At 38.8% G+C, this 20,229-nt stretch overlaps 1 protein-coding gene across 1 annotated transcript in view; it reads right to left on the bottom strand.

Annotated features, from left to right (window-relative positions):
* The window catches only part of LOC149280615 (metabotropic glutamate receptor 5-like), a 108,339-nt gene that overhangs the window by 30,483 nt on the left and 57,627 nt on the right, over window positions 1-20,229 (bottom strand). The window contains exon 3 of the mRNA XM_089500325.1: window positions 1,095-1,330. Coding sequence (XP_089356451.1) covers window positions 1,095-1,330 — 236 coding nt within the window. The remainder of the gene's footprint in view (window positions 1-1,094; window positions 1,331-20,229) is intronic.

Raw genomic sequence — 20,229 nt, 5'->3', positions numbered from 1 at the left:
ATGACAAAGAATCATAAATCTATCTAAATTATAATCTTGTTCTGCCAAAAAATTGAATTATTTGTAGCTGACCTGACAAGTGGTTTTGGACCACAATCACTGATTATATCTGAAGGGAATTATAAGAGACACAGAGCAAATCCATGTTAAAGTCTTACTACAGGAGGAAAGAAAAATCCATAGCTTAACCCCTTGAGTGCAATGGGCACGATATATTTATATATAAATTTTCCCCAAGGATGCAGGGCCGATTTTCACAGTTTTGGTACAGTTATATTTAGGGCTTATACTTTACCTAGGCAAAAAAAAATTAATAATAATAAGGATCCAAAGCAAAGCTTAATTAAATAACATTTGTAAAGTAACAAAAAGCTGATTATTAATAAACATGCTCATTCTGGAATGTTTCATTTAGGCATTAACTTGTCATCTGGCACATCGGACAAATGCCTGGTGGGGTCACTGGCCAACACGGCTCCATACTCACACAATGTGCTTCTTCAGTGGCAGATTGGGTGCTGTAGTGTGCAGCCACTGGATGGAGATTTCTGGCCGCACGCTGCATAAGCAAAAAAAAAACGTGTGGTCTCCCATGTCTAGCCTCTGGCTACACTTAATGTCATTTGGTGGCCACCAGCCTTAACGTCCACGAGCCGCCTCCTCATCACTACTGAGGTCCTGTCCACAGAGCTAAGATGTCCGGCCACATAAGCTTTGAAGATCCTACAGGCTACTTCTTGAGTTGTCATTGCATGCGATGGCATTTGAAGAAGTAACCTCTGAGGTCTTAAGGAGTTATACAACTCTACGTCTTACTGCAGCTTCCTTCGACCCCCTGCGATGTTCACCAAGCCGGTTCGGCCGAACATTGCTAGCTAGGAGCTGGGAGAATGTGGGAATCATAAGAGGACACTCAGCTATCATATGCATTACAGCTCATGTAACGGCCGGGGAGTCCCTGTATCTTCAAAATGCCTATAAAATGTCTAAATTAGGCCTTATTGACACTTTAACTGTATGGTTGCTACCAACAACGGTATTGCCGCCGGCATGCGCAGTTATATCCCACGGTATAATAAGAGGGATAGACTTACTGCTACAGGTCTTGTTGTAGACCTGGCTTTCCTGTGGGTACCCCTTCAGCCTGCACTGGAACCTGTGTTGCCAAAACTCCTGAAACCATGGGTTCCGGAAATTGGTTTCTGGACGTAGCTGCAGGTAATAATCATCAAACCATTTTACGTCGGGAGATTGCAGCTTGATTGTTATTCCACCCGCGGCTTCGCGCTGATAGCCCTCTGTCACATCGTAGCGGTCTGCCCAGCCGTCACTGTAGAGATAAATAAAATGATAACATGATAAATCCTCCTGTTTAGATTCTTCTTACAAACGTTTGATTGATGCCCTTATCTGCTGGGCATTTATATAATAGCAAGTATATTAAAGAGTGCGACATACATGAATCCCTTTAGTCACATTAGAATAAACAAAAAGGTTATACGCATGTTTAATCCCTTAAATGTCAGTTGGGTATTCCCCAAATTGGCTCCAAGTATGAAAGACCAAGGGATCCTGGTGGTAGGGAGGGTGGTAGATAAGTGGAACACAGCCTCCCAGCGGAAGTGGTAAAGATGAATACAGTGAGGGAATTTAAACATGCATGGGATAGGCATATGGCTCCTGAATCTTAGACGAGACCAACGACTGATTAAGGTCCTCCCCGTTGGCAATTTAGGTAGTTAAAAAAAAAAAAAAAAAAAAAAAAAAAAAAAGATTTAATGATATTTCAAAAATGCGTGATGGTGGATAGCACCCTCATATTCCACAGCGCTGTACAATGGGTAAATACGACATAAAAAGGGGTACCGCACAAAGCAATTTGCAACAAAAAGGTGATAAAGTAAACTTCCAAGTACAACATAAAAACACAACAAAACATATCCTTCCATCAGCTACATAACAATAATAATTATATAATAAATATATCATTAAATATAAAAAAGTAATAAAATAAAAAACAGTAATAAGCCGAAATCTTAACAGTCCAGTTGTACAGATTTTTTATTCACTGCTTCATTATCTTAAAACCGCAAGCTTGCAAAACACAAAGATGTGGATTTTTTATTGGGGCAAGAAATTACTGGAGCACCTTGTCCACAACTCTACCCCAAAGCATGAGCAGTGTCATGATGTCATATTATAATTCGGGTACTGTGTATAGTAAGCGGCTGGTTGGTGGTCATGGAAGTCCAGGCAAATTTGGGACTGCTGCCAGCTATGGATAATATACAATACACATACACTATATGGACAAAAGTATTGGGACACCTGATCATTACACCAACAGGGACTTCGATGACATCACATTCTAAATACATAGACATTCATATGAAGTTGCCCCCCCCCCGGACGGTTTTTCACAAGATTTGGAGAGTTTCTGTGGGAATTTTTGCCCATTCATCCAGTAGAGCATTTATGAGGTCAGGCACTGATGTTGGACGAGATGTCCGGCTTGCAATCTCCGTTCCAGTTCATCCCAAAAGTGTTCAATGGGGTTGAGGTCAGAGCTCTGTGCGGCGGTCAAGTTCTTCCACACCAAACTCATCCAACCATGTCTTTATGGACCTTACTTAGTGCGGCGGGGCGCAGTCACGCTGGAATAGAAAATAGCCTTCCCCAAACTGTCCCCACAACGTTGGAAGAAGAGCATTGTCCAAAATGTCTGGATATCTCCCCTTCAGCATACCAAGACATTTTCTACCATGCAATTTCATCCCTGTTGGTGAGGTGTCCCAATACTTTTGTCCATATAGTGTGTGTGTGTGTGTGTATATATATATATATATATATATATATATATATATATATAGCAATCACAAGCTGATAAAATAATAATAAAATATGAAGTATCATGAGATCATGGCTGTAACTGCCGAGCATTGAAAAGATGAATTGCCAGTGATTAAAATGGGAAATTACCTTGACATTTAAGGTTTATCTGGTTTGCGGACCATTAAGTGTGCCGGTTATTGCTGTGACTGTTAGTTTTACACTCGTCATGTCTGGGAGATGTGGCTACACTTGTAACGGAATGCCTGCGTATCAATTCACTTTCTACTCATTGAAGGCATAATATTTGTTTCATCATACATTTTTCAAATATGATTTCATGGGGAAAAAATATTGTTATCTGTGTGCATAAGACAGAGCTCTGTATAGAGTATATTTCTTAAGTTTGGATGGTTTGTCTTGGGGATCTAACTCCCTCTGTCCCTCTTTCCTCCCGTGATCCCCCTCTTCTCGATGTGCTCAGAATGTTTGCTGGGTATGAGGGTATCGGAGGGTTCTACAGCCCTAAAAACCCCAATAATGTGTGTAGAAACAGCAAAAATGGGTTTATACATTAAAATAAGCTCAATTTCAATACTTCTGACTACCATCTTTAATAAAGGTGTCCCTCTCTCTCATGCCCCTTGAAAAAGATGTGTAAGGTCCCTCCGTGTCCGATCGGCAAATCCAGCCGCTGCCTTCCTCAATACATAATAAATAAAAACTTAAAATATATGCGATATCGGCTTATTCAGCAAACGATCTCTAATAATTCTTTTAGTTGCATCTCTTAAGACCCAAGACGATGCGCGCGCCGTGTCCGCATATGGTAACGTAAAAATAATTTCGCTCGGATTTATTTAAAACGGTTTCCTAGCAACCCTTGTCTTGCATCACAACTACAGAGGCCGCTTTCTATGCCGTAACGCACTTCCTCTGCTATTAAGGTTAATGAGTATGATCATTAGGGCATAACCTAGTCTTTTCTGCTTTGCAAAATCTGTCCTCAGCCTCCATAATTATCGTGAAACCTGCTGTTCTGCCCACATGTAATCACTCCTCGGCCAAATCTCTGACTAATAGTAGTTTAGCGTTATTTTCTGTTGACGCGTCCCCCTTCGTATGCATACATCCATGATTAGTCTTAAGCAAGAATTGGGGGGCTATTAATACTTTAATAGATGTTGCTATATAGAAAAATGATATAGAAAACATATTTGGATGGCGACGAAAGCCCAAAAGCTCTTCGAGGTAGCGCTTGTACTAAGATTTTAGATCATTTGGATTTTTCCTCCATTTTTACTTTTTGAAATAATTATTATATGTGTTAATAAATATTGGAATGTAGCATATATCATAAAAACTAAAAATCACCAACACTCTATGGCTAACCAACAAAGAGCTGAAGTATATGCTTGGCATACGATGTTTTGGTCGAATAAAGAACGTTAACTTGCAATGATAGGGTGCCTTTATATGAGGTCATAAAAAAACTCTTACTAAATATCTGTTTCAATAACAGAGTGGATTTTGTTATATACTGTCACACTTAACTCTTTAAAGGCACACTTTAATGCATACAATAGTTTATGAAGAAGCACCGAGTGCGAAACGCGTTAGGAGTGCCTGGCTCTGAGGGTTTTGATCAAGTACGAGGAATAAAGAAGATTTTTCATTATCACATCGGTGTTTAAGGAATTTATTTGACGGGGCTCTTGCCGAGTGCCAAATACATTCTGTATTTATTCGGACGGTATGAATGCGGCCCCTGGTTTGCAGAGCACCGTTTATTACATCGGAGGAGTAGGAGGTTTATGAGGATTCGAGACGCTCGGCTTTAGTTAGTTTTTATAACAGCTGAGTGTCACATTATATTTTAACTGCCTTTCCAAGTACATGGATAATATTTGGGGTTTTTCCCTGCCCCCCGAGCTCCTTTGGTCTGGCGATGGCATTTGCAGAGCCAACACAGTATACAGTGGATATAAAAAGTCTACACACACCCCGTTAAAATGCCAGGTTCTTGTGATTTTAAAGAATGAGACAAAGAAAAATCATTTCAGAACTTTTTCCACCTTTAATGTGGCCGATAACGTTAACAATTCAATTGCAAAACAAACTGAAGTCTTTGGGGGGGTGGGATTAAAAAAACTCCCAATAACCTGGTTGCATAAGTGTGCACACCCTCGTATAACGATCCCACCTCCTGCACGCAAAATAGCTGGAAGGTAGGATAAGGGGCAAATCCATATGAGTTGAAGCAGCCAATCAGGGCCAAAAAAATAGCAGAGTACAGAGGAGGAGAGTAGCTGAAGCTCTGTAGCTGCAGCTTCTACTTCAATCAAATTTACCTGTTTTCTATAAACTATATAGGGACATTGATGGTATAAAATACAAGGTAAAGTGTCATCAGCAGAGAAAGCTAAGTAATCAGCTCAACAGGAAATACTGAATGATAACTCTTTGAAGATATACATTTAGAAAAAGAAAGTGAGTAATTAAATTGTCCAAAATGTATCGATTTCAGAATATCACCAGTCCTAACTTCTGCAATTGTAAACATCATTAATAACCCATGTTATTGACATACCCGGGAACCAATTCAGGGCTGGCCCCCCAATGATCCCCATCACTTATGAGCGACGTAAAGAGTGGAACTAGCCCTCAAATAGACGGACTCAGGTGCCCGAAGTCAGATGTGGCTTTACGAGCTTCTGCTTCAAAAGTGAGTTCCCAGGTGTTATATAATGTTAAAAACAGACGATAATAGTGATTCCTGCACTTGGTAATATCCGAAAACCATATAAAAATATTTATATATTGCAGTCAAACTTCCTGATTTGGACTATACATAAAAAGGAAAAAATATAAGAAATATATAGTGTAATATTGCAATGGTATAATAACTGGTGCTATTTATGCGCTCACATAGACCTTCCTTGCCCTACCTGGATCTTTGCCTGGAATTACTGGAAGCTGGATTTTTTATGTAAGCTACTATTTTTACGGAATACATTTTGTTAATTTTTTTTTTCTATTCACTACATTTCCTGAACCTGGAAGAAAAATACTAGTGATTTCGAGGAACCCTTTTACCTTCATTACTAAGCAATACTAATTATGACATCATTGCAATATTACACTAGATATATGTTTTTTTATTTTATGTATATTCCATATCTGGGAGTTTAACTGCATCAGATATTATTTCAAAAGACCGTCCTTTTTGAGGCGCTTTCCTATCTTCATGTATATGCGAGCGCACTACTAAATAGCACCAATTATTATTAACCTGTGGCGAAATGGGTACTTTTTTTTTGTCTTAAAAATGCATCGCCTATTTCTAAACCCACATAAGAATGAATAGCTTATTAAAGTCTTGAATTAGCACAAAACGCTTCTGAAGACAAAAAGGACTGTTAGTATTACGCAAACACAATGGATGTTGATATTTTTAGAAATGGAAAGAAATTCCTTTGAATAGGCAGAATTTTCTTGCTTTTGTTCTTATAAATAGTTTTGTAGACAGATATGTTTAAGCCGTATTAATAAGGGTTTCCAGTTATGGATAGATTAGTCTCCCTAATCCCCCTGAATAACGCAAAAATTCTGCCATGACATTAATGATTTAATAGTGTGTGGACCCCTAACATCTCCTGGCATGGGATATATGGTTATGTGCATTAGATTTAGTTATGGAGACAAAGCTAACATAAAAACACATTTAAATAAGACAAATGGATATATCTGTATTGCTCCAAGATGGACTAATTAGTTCAAGGTTCGCTAGCAATTAAAAAAATGATATAAGCTTTTGATATCCGAGGTCTCTTCTCATGAAGCAGACAACTCTGAGGTTCTGCAGTTACTACGGTACTTCCCAGTAACTCCCTGCAGTCACACTGCCGACTGATTCCCGCCCCTTTCTGACTCAGTGCCGATTGGCCCCGCCCCTTTTCTTATAGCATGGACACTGCTCAGACAGCAACTCATCTAAAAAAAAGTATAAAATTAATATTTGGGCTGCTGAAAGTTAGGGGAGGTGGGGGTTAATTTAGGGGCAGTTATGGTTAACCCCATTAACCATAACTGCCCCTAAATTAACCCCCACCTCCCCTAACTTTCAGCAGCCCAAATATTAATTTTATACTTTTTTTTTTCTGTTTAGGGTTCATTTAGGGGCAGTTATTGTTAATGGGGTGTTTAGGGTTCATTTAGGGACAGTTATGGTTAATGGGGCAGACACCGAGAACAAGGAGAAAAAAAGAGAAGCAGAGAAAAGGAGAAGTTAGAGAGACATTGACAGAGAGAGTGAGAGAGCATGTGAGAGAGTGAGGGAATGTGTGAGAGCGAAAGTGCAGTAAATGATGAGCGAAGATCACATCTGTTCTACTCACTCGTCCAAAACCTGATTCCACCAAGTATGATGTGGTACATGCCATGAAAAGGGAAACATATTGGAAATTACCCTATTTACTAAAAATAACGTTTAAAGTCTTCATTATTGTCGTTATACAGGGCCAACCAAGCTCCAGCTGCAGGAGAAGCTCACAGGGTTTGGACCTCCATAATGTATAGTGAAGTCAAGGAGCTAAAACACACCTCTCCTACCAACTCTCATTAGTGAATAAACCCCCTCTTGAGGGATTCTCTGGAAAGCTACTTATATGAATATGATAATTGAGATATAACTCATATAAGGTAGTAATTTTACCCTACCTGACATTGTAAAAGGGTATAAAGACCTGTGTAAAGTAGGTCTCTTCTTTCTGTCCTCTTCCATCTTTAAAAAAAAAACAAAAAACCCTAGACTAAGACATATGCAAATCCCTTTAAAAGGGATTCTTCTCTTTGGTCATTATTTAGATCTTTTCAAGAGAATTAAGAATTTTAAAAAAAGAAAACATTGTCAGAGATTATCTAAATTAAAGAGATGTGGTTAGTATAATGTTCGGGGAGATGATGGCAGGATAGTGAGTTCAATGGCTATGGAGTATATCGGGGGGGAGAAAAAGAAAGAAAATTCAAATGATAAATTATAAGAGTACTACAAGTTAGTATGGAACAAAAGAGAAGCTGAGGGCTAATATAATGGAGTACTTATACAGATATATAGTAGGAAACAGTCATTAAACTATTGAGGAATTACTGTTGAGAATGTTAAGCCTGGAGGATGTTTTAGAATGGTTACAAATGGCAGAGTCATTTCAGATTACTGATGATCAGAGGACTGCCATGGCCAAGACGGGAGATGATAAAAGTCATTCTGAGTTTTGCTGTGTCCTGGGTAAAAAATAGGTGGATTCATACAATATATATTTTTAATGGAGTTAGATGATAATCTATATGACCCAAAGGCATAGTACGTGGTCGATCACTGAAAAGTAATATTATTGGTAATGGTGAATTGGGGAAGGAAAATGATTAGTTCCATTTAGAGACAAATTGAAATCTGATACTGGGCTGGACAGACCGTCTGGGGCTGAGCCCTTCATATTCAGCTCTGATTTAGTGATATCAGAGCCTTCCAACTGATGTCTTTCTTACTGTCTCACTGCAAATCACTACTTGAATACAGGTGACTTAGTTCAGAATGCTTCCACTCCAACTCACGTTCGTGCATACTATTTTCCCAAGCAAACACCCTCTTTAGCATGCCTCATATATGACGGCTGCGTTTTTCATGGCTGTTTGTGCCAACATGTTAAAAATGTGAAATTCAGCCATGATCAATACTTATTTAACTAAAGTTCAGAATTAAAGCAAAAAAAATTACAGCAAAAAAAAAGCAAACCGCACACATTTTTAAAAGAATTAACTACAACATAAAATGGCTAGTGTTAACACATAAATTAACGTGTAACACGGTTTCTAGCACAAGGAGTGGCCCCCTAGTGGCCATGTGAGGTCTGGGGTTTTTGGCAGGACAATAGGAGGTATGCCATAGTACTAGATGTCGCATTGCGATCAGTGCAGGAGAAATCAGAGGGAAAAGAGTGAGAAACAGCATTTCTCCCTCTTTCCACAAATGGAAATAATTAAATATAAAAAAAAATAAAAAAATACAGTGAGCTCATTGCGACATCACTGGCATACATAAGATGTGCGAGAAATGGATCGCTAACCATATTAAATAAATAATAATAAAAAAGAAAATGAAAAAAGGCCTGACAGCCCATTGCCCTAGCACTACATGTAAAAAAAACCAGTATGCCCCCCTTTCACTACCCCCAAAACCCCTTAAGCCAGAACTATTAAAAATACTACCCTATAGGGTATTATGTAAGGGATGGATGTAGCCCTCTAAAAGCATAAACATAGACTTGTGGGGTATGTCTATAATCAGGGGATGTTGCCGAACATAAATTGGGTTATTGTTCATCGATGGCATCTACTGTGCAGAAGAAATTCTAAGCAGGTATGTAGCTTAGCGTGGCTGATGTAACTGCATTATGTCACCAAAGGCAATATTAAAAAAAAGTACTGTCAGATGGGTGAGAAGACTCCTATGACACTGAAAGGGTTAATAAAAGGGTCACAGCAGTCATTAATTCTAACAAACAAAATCTCCATTAGCTGGATGCAGACATGTCGGGAGTAAATTTTTATGAGGGTTTTACTAATGGATTTGTTTTTTAGAATGTTTGGGTCTGTAAAACTAGACACGCTAGATTTATACGTGCCGGAGGGCCGTCCTTGGCACGTGCCGCAACGCATCTATTTTTTGGAGGGCCTGGCCTACTGCTTATTTGTATGATCCACACGCAGTCTCCGTACCTGAGAGCTTTCTAAATGAGTGGAACCCTGAGACGCTGGAAAGATTAACCCTTTAATGGCCCATCATGAAGATTCTAAGTAGTTACAAATATACTAACCAAATGGCTCTAATACCGGCCCTCATGGAAACCTTCAACTTGTAAAATACACACATAATGTCTTGTTAAAGGGCCGTTAGGCAGCTACACCTCAGATCCTTAATCAAAAGTGTTCCTTTGGTCATCTGAAATTTTAGATTAGCAAACCCCCCCCCCGCAGGACACAAGTCGGCTCATGAAATGTGTCAAAGAAAAGGTACAACTGTTCCTTTAATTTAGATTAAAATGTTTCTTCTCATCCGAGTTCCCCCATAACCCTCTGTTAATGAATAAATCCCTCAGGATGAAACGCCGAGAGTTTCCCGCTCTCCTGTCAGGGTGTTTATGAGCCCCGTTCATTTTACAAATGTAATTTACACACAAAAAAATGCTGCTGGTAAAAAAATAAAGTGACCCCTATATTAACCCATTTGGAACCCTGCATATACGGCACTAGAGTAGTTTTTAGTGTTTCACTATGTCTTTATTCAGCTGGAATTTCCATCTTTATCATTTAGGTAACCTACGAAAATTATAAAGTAGGAGTCTTCTGAAGTATTTATTATGCAAATAGCATAAACAAAGCAAAATAATGAAAACTACCCAAATCTAAGCAGTTTTTGGACATAAGTAGATTATAGCTCCCTTATTAGAAATAACCATATTCTGGCAGTTTTGCAAGGGCATGTGTTTAAAGATGTGCTCACGGGGCAGGCCTTAATGGAGACTTTTGTGTATTTGAATGTTAGGTAGATGTTGCTCACAAACACAGACAAGCAGTGGAACATAACTTCTTTTCTTTACTTCAGTAACCACACGCACCAGATTAAGACATATACACAAGAGACCTAACACAACAGAACAAGTGCACATTTCCATTATGCTGCCATCTGCTGGCAAAACAGACTGCATAATACCCCAGTACATAACAGACGTTTGAGGCGAACATGCAACTTATTGATGTCCGTTTTTATTAGGAGATTTAAGAATAATATGTTATTTCCGCGTTTTTATTTAAAAACATTTTCTGCTGTTTCTACAGGTATTATTGAGACTTTTATTGCTGCAGAAACCCTGAGATACACTTGGTAACTTCTCAGGATCTCCCTCTCCTGCTCCTCAAGAAGAGGCAGGAAGGGGTGTGTTTGCATTAGGGAGGCAGGGCTAACTGAACAAAGGGGTGGAGCTAGGTGTCAAAAATTCAAAAGGATTGTGGGTCGGTGCAGGTTCCCCGAACCAGAAGGTACAGTAATCGGCTCTGATTATACGTTTATCAGTTTAAATGGCGCCATCGTATTTGCTGTACAGTTACTGCACGGTATATTAAATCATATTTATCTTTACAATGTTGTAAAAAGGGAGGGGGGATCATGTATGATGTCATGTCTTTGCATTTGCTGTAGCAAATTATATAAATAATTCATATAAATAAATTAGATACTTGCAGGGCCCTCCTCACCTGTTGTCTCTTTAAGTCAATTTGTTATGTTATATACTACTTGTTATGTCCTGTCTACCCATTGTACAGCGCTACGGAATTTGATGGCACTATATAAAACAATAAGTAATAATAATAATACTTGACTTAACAACTGACAGCTGGGATGAAAGCCTGAACGTTGGGACTATCCTGATTATTATTTTGCTGATGACTTGATGAAATGATTTAACTCTATCACTATTTCTGCTTTCCCTAATATGATTTTTAGTGAATCAGTGGGCAAATAATTATATTTAGTGGCAATAAGCACCTTTTTTGTGTGCTCCATGGTAACAATAAAAAAAGTGTCTTTTTATCTTAAAGATACCAGTAGCTACAGTAAGCAACACATACAAATATATATATATATATATATTTTTAACAAATCTGTACAAATATTGTACTTTCAATGGGTTAATGCAAATTTTTGAGCTTATATGTTTTTGTTTTGTTTTTTTAGACTATTTTATTTCTTAGCCTTCCTCCCTCTCCATTTCAAAGTGCCTGTAGCTATAACACCTTGAATTGTATTTTTTTTCCACCGAGGCTGACGGTTCACGAATTGTTCCTATGGTTGCCATGCCAACTAACTGCAGCAATCAAGCGAATGTGCCCACAGTTCTCCTGCCAAACCCAAGGACAGAAAGATTAATTTTATTTATGTGTGTCGGCATTCCCCCAGTATATTACTTATTTTATATTGTTCCAGGTCTTTTTTTTCCCCTTGCCATGATAGATTTAGCCAAGGGCAGCTAGTGATGGACTCACACATCAATTACTCCGAAGAAATGATACCGAATTCTGTTTCTCATGGCACTGGTCCTCATTACATTGTGGGAAGATTACAAAACTAACAACTTTAAAATGCACAAAATACAAAAATAACGATAAGAACAAACGTAAGGGAGAGTTTTCAGAAGAATTGTGGTTTCAATTCTTGAATTCCATTCTACTTCTGCTGTAGGAAAGACATGGCTGGCCCCGTATAATGTATAGCTAAATCGGTGAGATTTTCACAAAGGCTATTCACCCATTAAATTATACATTATGCAGGGGCAGCTCAGCCATCCTAGCTGAAGAAACCTGCAAGTGTTGACCCTTCATAATGGATAGTGGAGTGAGGGAGTTGGGGTGAATGGTTCTTTTCTGCCTGAGTCTAGAACTGACAGACTAGATGGGGTTTATCTGCCGTCACATTCTATGTTTCACAACTTAGCGAACAGACCCCATTGATACAGAACAGAAGCCCTGCTTTCAAGAGTGTAAAAGCTGTAGATAATTTACAGAACCACAAACCACATTTCTGGCTTTATTTATCAATTTCAACCACGCAGAATACAAGTAAGCAAACCACGTGGTGGGACCCCCTCCCCATCGAGCCTACTAACATACTTTTCCATTTAATTGTGTATCACAATATCTCAAAAATATAATTTCTGTTCCAGCTGGGGGAAAAAAATCATCGGATTCTCCAGCATGCAATTAAAAATCTGTTATGTAATGTAGTTTTTAAAAAAAAATTGTGCTGTAAAGTTTTAAGTCATCTATATTGAATTCTATACATCTCACCACAGGGTGGAGACACAGCATGGTGACGACGTAGTTCCAGATCCTTTACATATACCGTAACTCCCTTGTACATTCCACCTCCGAAGTCTAGATATGGTTTAGTTTTGCCATTCCTATCTCCCCAGATAATAGAAACACATCACTGTCTGCATCGCCATTCCCTAAGGTATAAGACAACAGCTGATCGTGAAATTGCACTAAATAAAATAAATGTAAAAATGACTAATTCTATTAATACGCAAATGCTAGACAAAATTAGACCAAACTTGGAGCTTACAAAACGACCTTGTATGAAGGTCCAAAATCCACAGTAAGAACAGTGATAGCAATCATTCCCATTGTGCTTATTTTGAACAGCAGGGTATATCAAAAATTCTTTATTATATTTTTTTTTTTGCTTTTTCCTTACATTACAGCAATTTTCCACATTCACAATTTTTTTTATTTTGAGTAAATTACAGCAAATCACAAAATCCCTGTGAAATGTAGATGTCTTTCCAAGTAATCATTTTTTTGTGTTTTTGTTTTAGATTTTTTCAGAAAAAAAATCTCCCTCTCCTAATTACGATATATTGCAACATGATTACACAATTGTCACAAGCTGGATATTTTTTGAAGCGCGTAATTTACTTCCCTCCACAAACAAAAACAACATAATATAGGTTTCTTTTGGTGACGTAAGCCAAGTAGAGCCATATCACTTAAACTTATTCACAAATTTAAATAATAATAAAAAAATATATATATTTTTTAAATAATCCTCTTCAGATATGTATTCATGTCTTTCTTGACAAGCAGTTCATCGTAATCACTGGATATAAAAATAAATAATTCTAATTTTAATGCAGTTTTAATCTAAACGTTTTAAGATAAATGATTCAGTTTTAACATTGAAATCGATCTTCTGGGTTCTTCAGCTGCTTATTCGTGACTACCGGTATTTTATATTAATTTCATTTTTTGTTTTGGTAACCAGTGGCGTCACTATAAGGGGGCCTGATTGGGCCGTGTCGGCCCTACATAATACCCTGCCCCCCCAATGCCTCCTCCAACTGAAATGGTGTCTGCTTTGCAATAGGTGCTCAAAAGATCTCCCCTCACCAACCCTCTCTCTGTGGGTTAGGCCAGCAATCGGACACCAAGACAATGAGAGGTCTAAGTAAAGGAGGTCTCAGCCAATCAAGAGAGACTTTTCAACTCTCATGACTGATGCCAGTCCAAAAGCCTCTCCTGATTGGCTGTGTGCCTCCATCACATGGAGTGGAAGCTGCAGCTAGAACCTTTTCCCCAGAGGAGCACCTCTATTTCGAGAACCATCTTGTAGCCGGCTTTCGCCACTAAGAAGACACCAACGATGGCCAAGGAGGTCCCGATAGAACACCCTACTTCCCGTTACATTTCCGAATGTGGGGCTACCTAAGGCCTGACACAAACTTAAATGGCCCTGGGTGTAAAACCATAAATCCTGCTTTTCTTATTCTGTTAGATTTCTGTGTGGTATAGTGAAAACCAGATAAACGATAACATAAATACATGTTAACTCAAGGAGAAGATCATCTGTGCCTATTAATCAGATTCAGTTCTAGACCATACACGAAAGGTTAGAGCCGCTCATACCGTACGCGTGCCTCCGACAATAATCCTATTCAAATGACTTTGATCACAGCAACTGCTTTTAATTATTTATTTTGGGTAACATAACATCCAAAAAATTTCACACTGTAAAAATGTCATGTAAAACTATAAATAATTAAACATACAAAAGAAAACAGCTTTTCAAGTATTTCCTTTACAGATCCTTCATCAAAAATACATGCCAGAGATCAATAGCTCTTAAAGGAGTCCCCGGGGAGGGTTTACCCGGCCTTAGCTTAGAGGTATTAGTAAATATATTGAGTTGGGTCCCACTGTTGGTATCTTTTCCCTCCCTCCACTGTGAAACCCTTCATCATATTATTACTGTTTTATATAGCGCCATCATATTCCGCAGAGCTGTACAATGGGTAAGCAGGACATAAAAAGTAGCGTATAATATACCATATTGATTTACAGGCCCCTCATTAGGCAAGGAGAGTTTACAATCTAGAAGAGGCGTTAACAAAATGAATAATGATACAAAACCTGTGAACAGGAAGTTAAAATCACTGCTCCCATGGTATATCAAAAATATTATCCAATACGTACCGTATTGGCTCGGATATAAGCCGCACCCTAAAAGTTTGGTTCTTTTTTAAAGAAAAAGTTTTTTTGTGACTTACCAGAGCAGACTCCCGGGTGTCTTGCGGGGCCGGCGGGGGACATCTACGCAATACGCGTATACAACTTCCGGTGCCGGCACTCAGCCGATGTGCTGGCACCGGAAGTTGTATACGCGTATTGCGTAGATGTCCCCCGCCGGCCCCGCAAGACACCCGGGAGTCTGCTCTGGTAAGTCTTGGGGGCAGAGGTAAAACACATCGTGCGGACGGTCACCATAAACAATGCGGGTAAATAACGATGCGGGTAAACAACCTCCCGTGCCGGCCCCCTCCCCCCCCGTGGAAAGTGCTGGCAGGGGAGGCTGTCTGGGCGTATCGGAGAGTAGGATGCAGGTCCCCTGCACCACTGCGGGGGATCTGTATCCTAACCCCACTGCATGTCCCGGGCGTCGGGTGCTAGACCCCGAATATAGGCCGCACCCCCACTTTAAAGACTTAAAGTGGGGGGGAAAAAGTGCGGCCTATATTCGAGCCAATAGGGTATATTGTTTTCTTATTTTGACTCTTAAGCACATAATTGTGGGTTTATTTATTGTTCACAACTATTAAATTAAGGATTTTGTGGATTAAAAAAAAGAACTTTCCCATTGAGCTGACCCTGAAACTATTGCAAATCGTAATGATTCTATTTAGTGAATCACCAAACGCTTTTATCACATGGCTCTAAAATCTTGACTTGTCATTATTTAAATTGAGTCACTTGCATTCAAGCAGGGATATTAAATGAAAAATACTTGTAGCAAAAGCACCAATTGGGAGTCATAGATATAATAACAGCGAGGGTCAAACACCCGGAGAGTTCCCAGGTATGAAAAAAATATATATAAATATTCAGCAATACTCCAGATTGGGCCAAAAAACTCTTTCATAAAACACAGAAAATTATTTTAAAGACATTTGAGTTGATCTTTTCAGGATCTTGACCTTGTAACCAGATTGCATCCCCAATAATGTCAGTGTTACATCAGCGGGGTCTGCATAGTTTAATTTTAATTTCTTACTTTAATTCTATTACTTATGTTTCATAATTCGTATACTTTGATCTCACTACAGTAATCAGGAAACAGGTCACTGCAACCCCACTTTTCTGATTGCAGTACTGGCGATCAGCCAGCAGGTGGTCACTAGAGAGCAACACTCTGGGGTCTTTAATCCTCTGTTACTGCTGACACTCTTGGAAGAGAATTAAGCGTTCGGTTATTCAGACACTTTTCAGTGTATCCGTACCCAGAGCCAATACATTTCGGCTGTCTGCTTGGAGCCAGTGATGCCGTTTCCTGATGACCGGTGGAGTCCAGGCTTTCATTAGACAAGCTGACCACCTGTGTATCAATGTATCGGCAAAGATATCCCCCGTCACTGCAAAATTCTAAAGACGTTATACTGTCTTAGGGGCTTTTGCAACCATGTTTCACAGATCCTTACGCACCGTCGTAAATGGGTTTAGGTCAACTAATGTGAGTGAAAGCTGATGCACTAAAGCTTTTTTTGTAGGTTCTCCTGCTCTTTCTACCTTTTTTTTTAGGTGCACAACTTATGATGGGGTACGTTCAAAGCATTGGCATTGACCAGTGAGAATCTAGACAGTCCCGGTGCAGAGGAATAGGCACACCTGGGAATGGGTTCTCCTTATCTCTAAGCTCCAGGTGCTTTGCATATGGAAACAGGTACAGATGCATTTAGGGCAGTAGTTCCCACTCTAGTCCTTAAGGCACAATAACGGAGCATGATTTAGTAATTAAAACATTGTCTTCCAATAGCAAGATTTATAAAAGCTGGACTGAAGACCTGGTTGGGTACCATGGAGCTAAGGCTTACCCAGGTGGATCCGAGTATTATCTATTAATGTTTTTAAAATCCAAATCTTAATAAAAAAACATAGAATGTTAAATAACCGTACCTACGACTGGCATACAGTTGATAAATGCTAATTCAAAATCATGTATTCATATTCTTTGCAACATACATACAATTTCCTTTATAGTCACATTGACATTGATAACATTCCTATGTGACAGTCATCAAGAGATCACATGTTGGAATTTGCCTTCGGCTTATGACTGGCTGGCAATTGTTGTTAAAAAAAGGCTTTATATGTCACAAAGCATTAGTATTGTGTCTCATGCGCAGTAACATCTTTTTACAAAAAAAAAAAACTTTCGTGAAAGTATGCTGACTTCTATAACCACAGAAAGAGAGGATATTGTGTATATTATTAAAAAGACGTTTACACAGAGGGGTGAGGAAGATACTGCAAAGCAATAGTACTCATTCTTTACTCTGCGTTATCTCATGGCAGCACTGGATACGCCAATGTAGACACAAGACTGGGATTGATTCAACTGTTTGGCTTGTCCCATCATTTGAAACATAGTAACCATAGATAATAACCACTTGGCCCATCTAGTCAGCTCTGATGTTAAAATTCAGATCTTAGTCAGTACTTGATCTTGTCTTAGATTTAGGAGCTGTATGCCTACCCATGCATTTATAAATTCCCTTTCTGTATTAGCCTCTACTACGTCTGATGGGAGACTGTTCCATTCATCTACCAATCCTTCCTACATTACATTTAAACCTTGGACCCGCCAGTCATTTGGTTTTTTTTTAAACTTGATCCAGATCCAACTTAGATAAAGATTTTCAGATTGCCCTGTCTAGCTGGCAGATGAGAAAATAGAAAAAAGTAAGAGGGTAATAAGAAATGTTACCTAGATTTTTATGAACAGCGCTTTCTCTGCTTGGATTGAGTTCTGGCTCTTAGAGCTACAAACCCATTCTGAAATTATAGGCTTCCTCAACTCAATATTACACCTTATTTTTCATCAGGTTGAACCTACTAATACACCATATTCTGCTTTATCTGCTACCAACCCCATTGTGCTCTGTTAGCATTATTAGAATTCTAACCCAAAATCCATAAAGACCAAATACTTTGTGATGTGACACTAAAGGAATGGATTCCATCGACTCGTCACCATGTACATGTAGTCAATCCCCGTTTGCTTATTAAGCACTTACCGTCTGCTGAAAAATAGACAGTTTCTTAATTATAATGAATGAAAATCGACATTCTTCTCGGTATTCATCTCCAAACTCACCATGTATGCTTAAAATAGTAACAGTGGTAATAGTAATAGAAACAGATAATGATCACAACGGGCACAAAAGGGTCCATACACAATTTTTTTCAGTAGAAAATAATTCTAATTGCAAAATAAAAGAACAGAATATTTGATTTATTTACTAAAGCTGAACCTTGCAGGTTTATTATTATATTTCATCAAGTTACTATTGTTTTATATCATATTCTGAAGCCGTGTACAATGGGTAACACATTATGGGTGTGTGTGAATTTGGATTGTCGGAAAAATAAGGCCAGGGGTGTCTTTATCACAGGGCGAAATCTCCAACGATTGTCTCTGTTATCTGGCTGACACGTGTGTCAAGGAACGAGGCAGAGAAAGGCACTGGAAAAAAAACACCGGAAACTGTGTATGCGCAGAGGATACCGGAATCTGTGTATGTGAAGAGCACACCGGAATCTGCGTATGTGAAGAGCACACCGGAATCTGCGTATGTGAAGAGCACACCGGAATCTGCGTATGTGAAGAGCACACCGGAAACTGTGTCTGTGCCGACAGTAGGGGAGTTTCCGGTGCAGAGCATACTGGAGGCTGTGATTGTGCAGAGCACATTGGAGGAAAGGCCTGTGCAAGAATTCTGGAGGCTTTATCTGTGCAGAACATACGGGAAGTTTTGCCTATGCAGGCCTAATGGGGTCTGTGTCTGTGCAGAGTACACGGGAGGAAGGGCCTGTGCAGAGCATATGGAAGGTTTTGCCTATGCAGGGATACCGGGACCTGGGTTTGTGCAGAGCATACATGAGCCAAGGTCTGCGGAAAAGCATATAGAAACAGAGCATGGGCTTCTTTTTATCCAGTCACGTAATTTAATCTTTGAGGTTAGGTTCAATCTATATTTAAACTTTACTCTTCTAATTTACCCTTCAAGATTTATTTAAAGGAACCATTGTCGTTTTATTGATTCCAAAGAAACTGTGTTCCATCTAATGTATTCCAAGGTAAGTCTATCGATATTAGGTTGTACTTTTAGAATTTTTGTATAAAAGACAGCAATAGTTGAAAGGTCATTTTGTAAATGTCAATGATTTTAACAAATTGTAACAGATATTTTCACATTGTACTAAATGTCCATAGGTTTTGCGATATCATGCTAATTGGTGGCCTACTTTTTGCTGCTTAAAGATGGCAGCCCTAGGCTGAGCTGGCTCTGCTTCATGAATAGTTAATGTAGAAATGTCACCTCAGTGAATAAACTGGGCATTTTTGAAAAAGTAAAAAATAAAAAAAATAACAGGCTGAAGTCCTGGCTCTCTTATTCTGGGTGCCTCCTGTGGTCATATCTGGAATTGCGCTTTGACTAGACCCCTTTCTATAATTAGTTGTCCAATGGCCCATTCATCAACAAGACCCCTGCAGCTGAAGCGTACTGGGGATAGACCTTCATAACGTACAGTAAAGTCACAACTCTCAAGTCAACTCCCCCTTTGGCAAATACAGTTATGTACAGTTTACCCATTGTATAGAACTGCAGAATGTTATGGCACTATATAAATCAATAAATAATATGATGTGATGCAATTCAAGTGTAGTTCTAGGTAACACTTTAGAGCACTATAATGTGTGGCAGAAAATACACAAGCATGCATTTGGTTCCTTGCTTTATGTATAATTATATCAATCACTTGATTATTTTGTAGCCGCTTGGCTTACCGAAGATTCTTGCCGCTTTGGAATTCTGTGATGTTTTAGGGCATGATTAAAACTAGAATCTGTGACTGCCAGGCCACATGGCAACAATTCTAGAGAGTATAATCTGATATCTTTTCTCTAGCCATCATACTGTTGAAGAGTGGTTAGATGGAGTCAAGTTCTTAAAATTGCAATATCATAATAAAAAACAAATATTACTAATATTAATATTTATCTGATACAATTATGTCTGATTATTTTCATGGCTCATGTCTATTTACTAAAATATTTAATGGCTGTCTGATGCCATTTACTACCCCTCAACATGACAGCAGAGCACTCCTACGTTTTTGTCTCTGGATAGCAGGGCCTGAATAATGGAGTTTAACAGGCTGTATGAAAACATTATACAAAAAAAGGACCATTCCAAAAAAAAAGACAATATTTTTGAAAACTTGTTTTTA

Source organism: Sceloporus occidentalis, unplaced genomic scaffold, assembly GCF_023333645.1.
Source record: "Sceloporus occidentalis isolate IW3139 unplaced genomic scaffold, rSceOcc1.0.p SCAF_151, whole genome shotgun sequence".
Classification (NCBI taxonomy): domain Eukaryota; kingdom Metazoa; phylum Chordata; class Lepidosauria; order Squamata; family Phrynosomatidae; genus Sceloporus; species Sceloporus occidentalis.
This window is presented reverse-complemented; position numbering and strand designations above follow the sequence as displayed.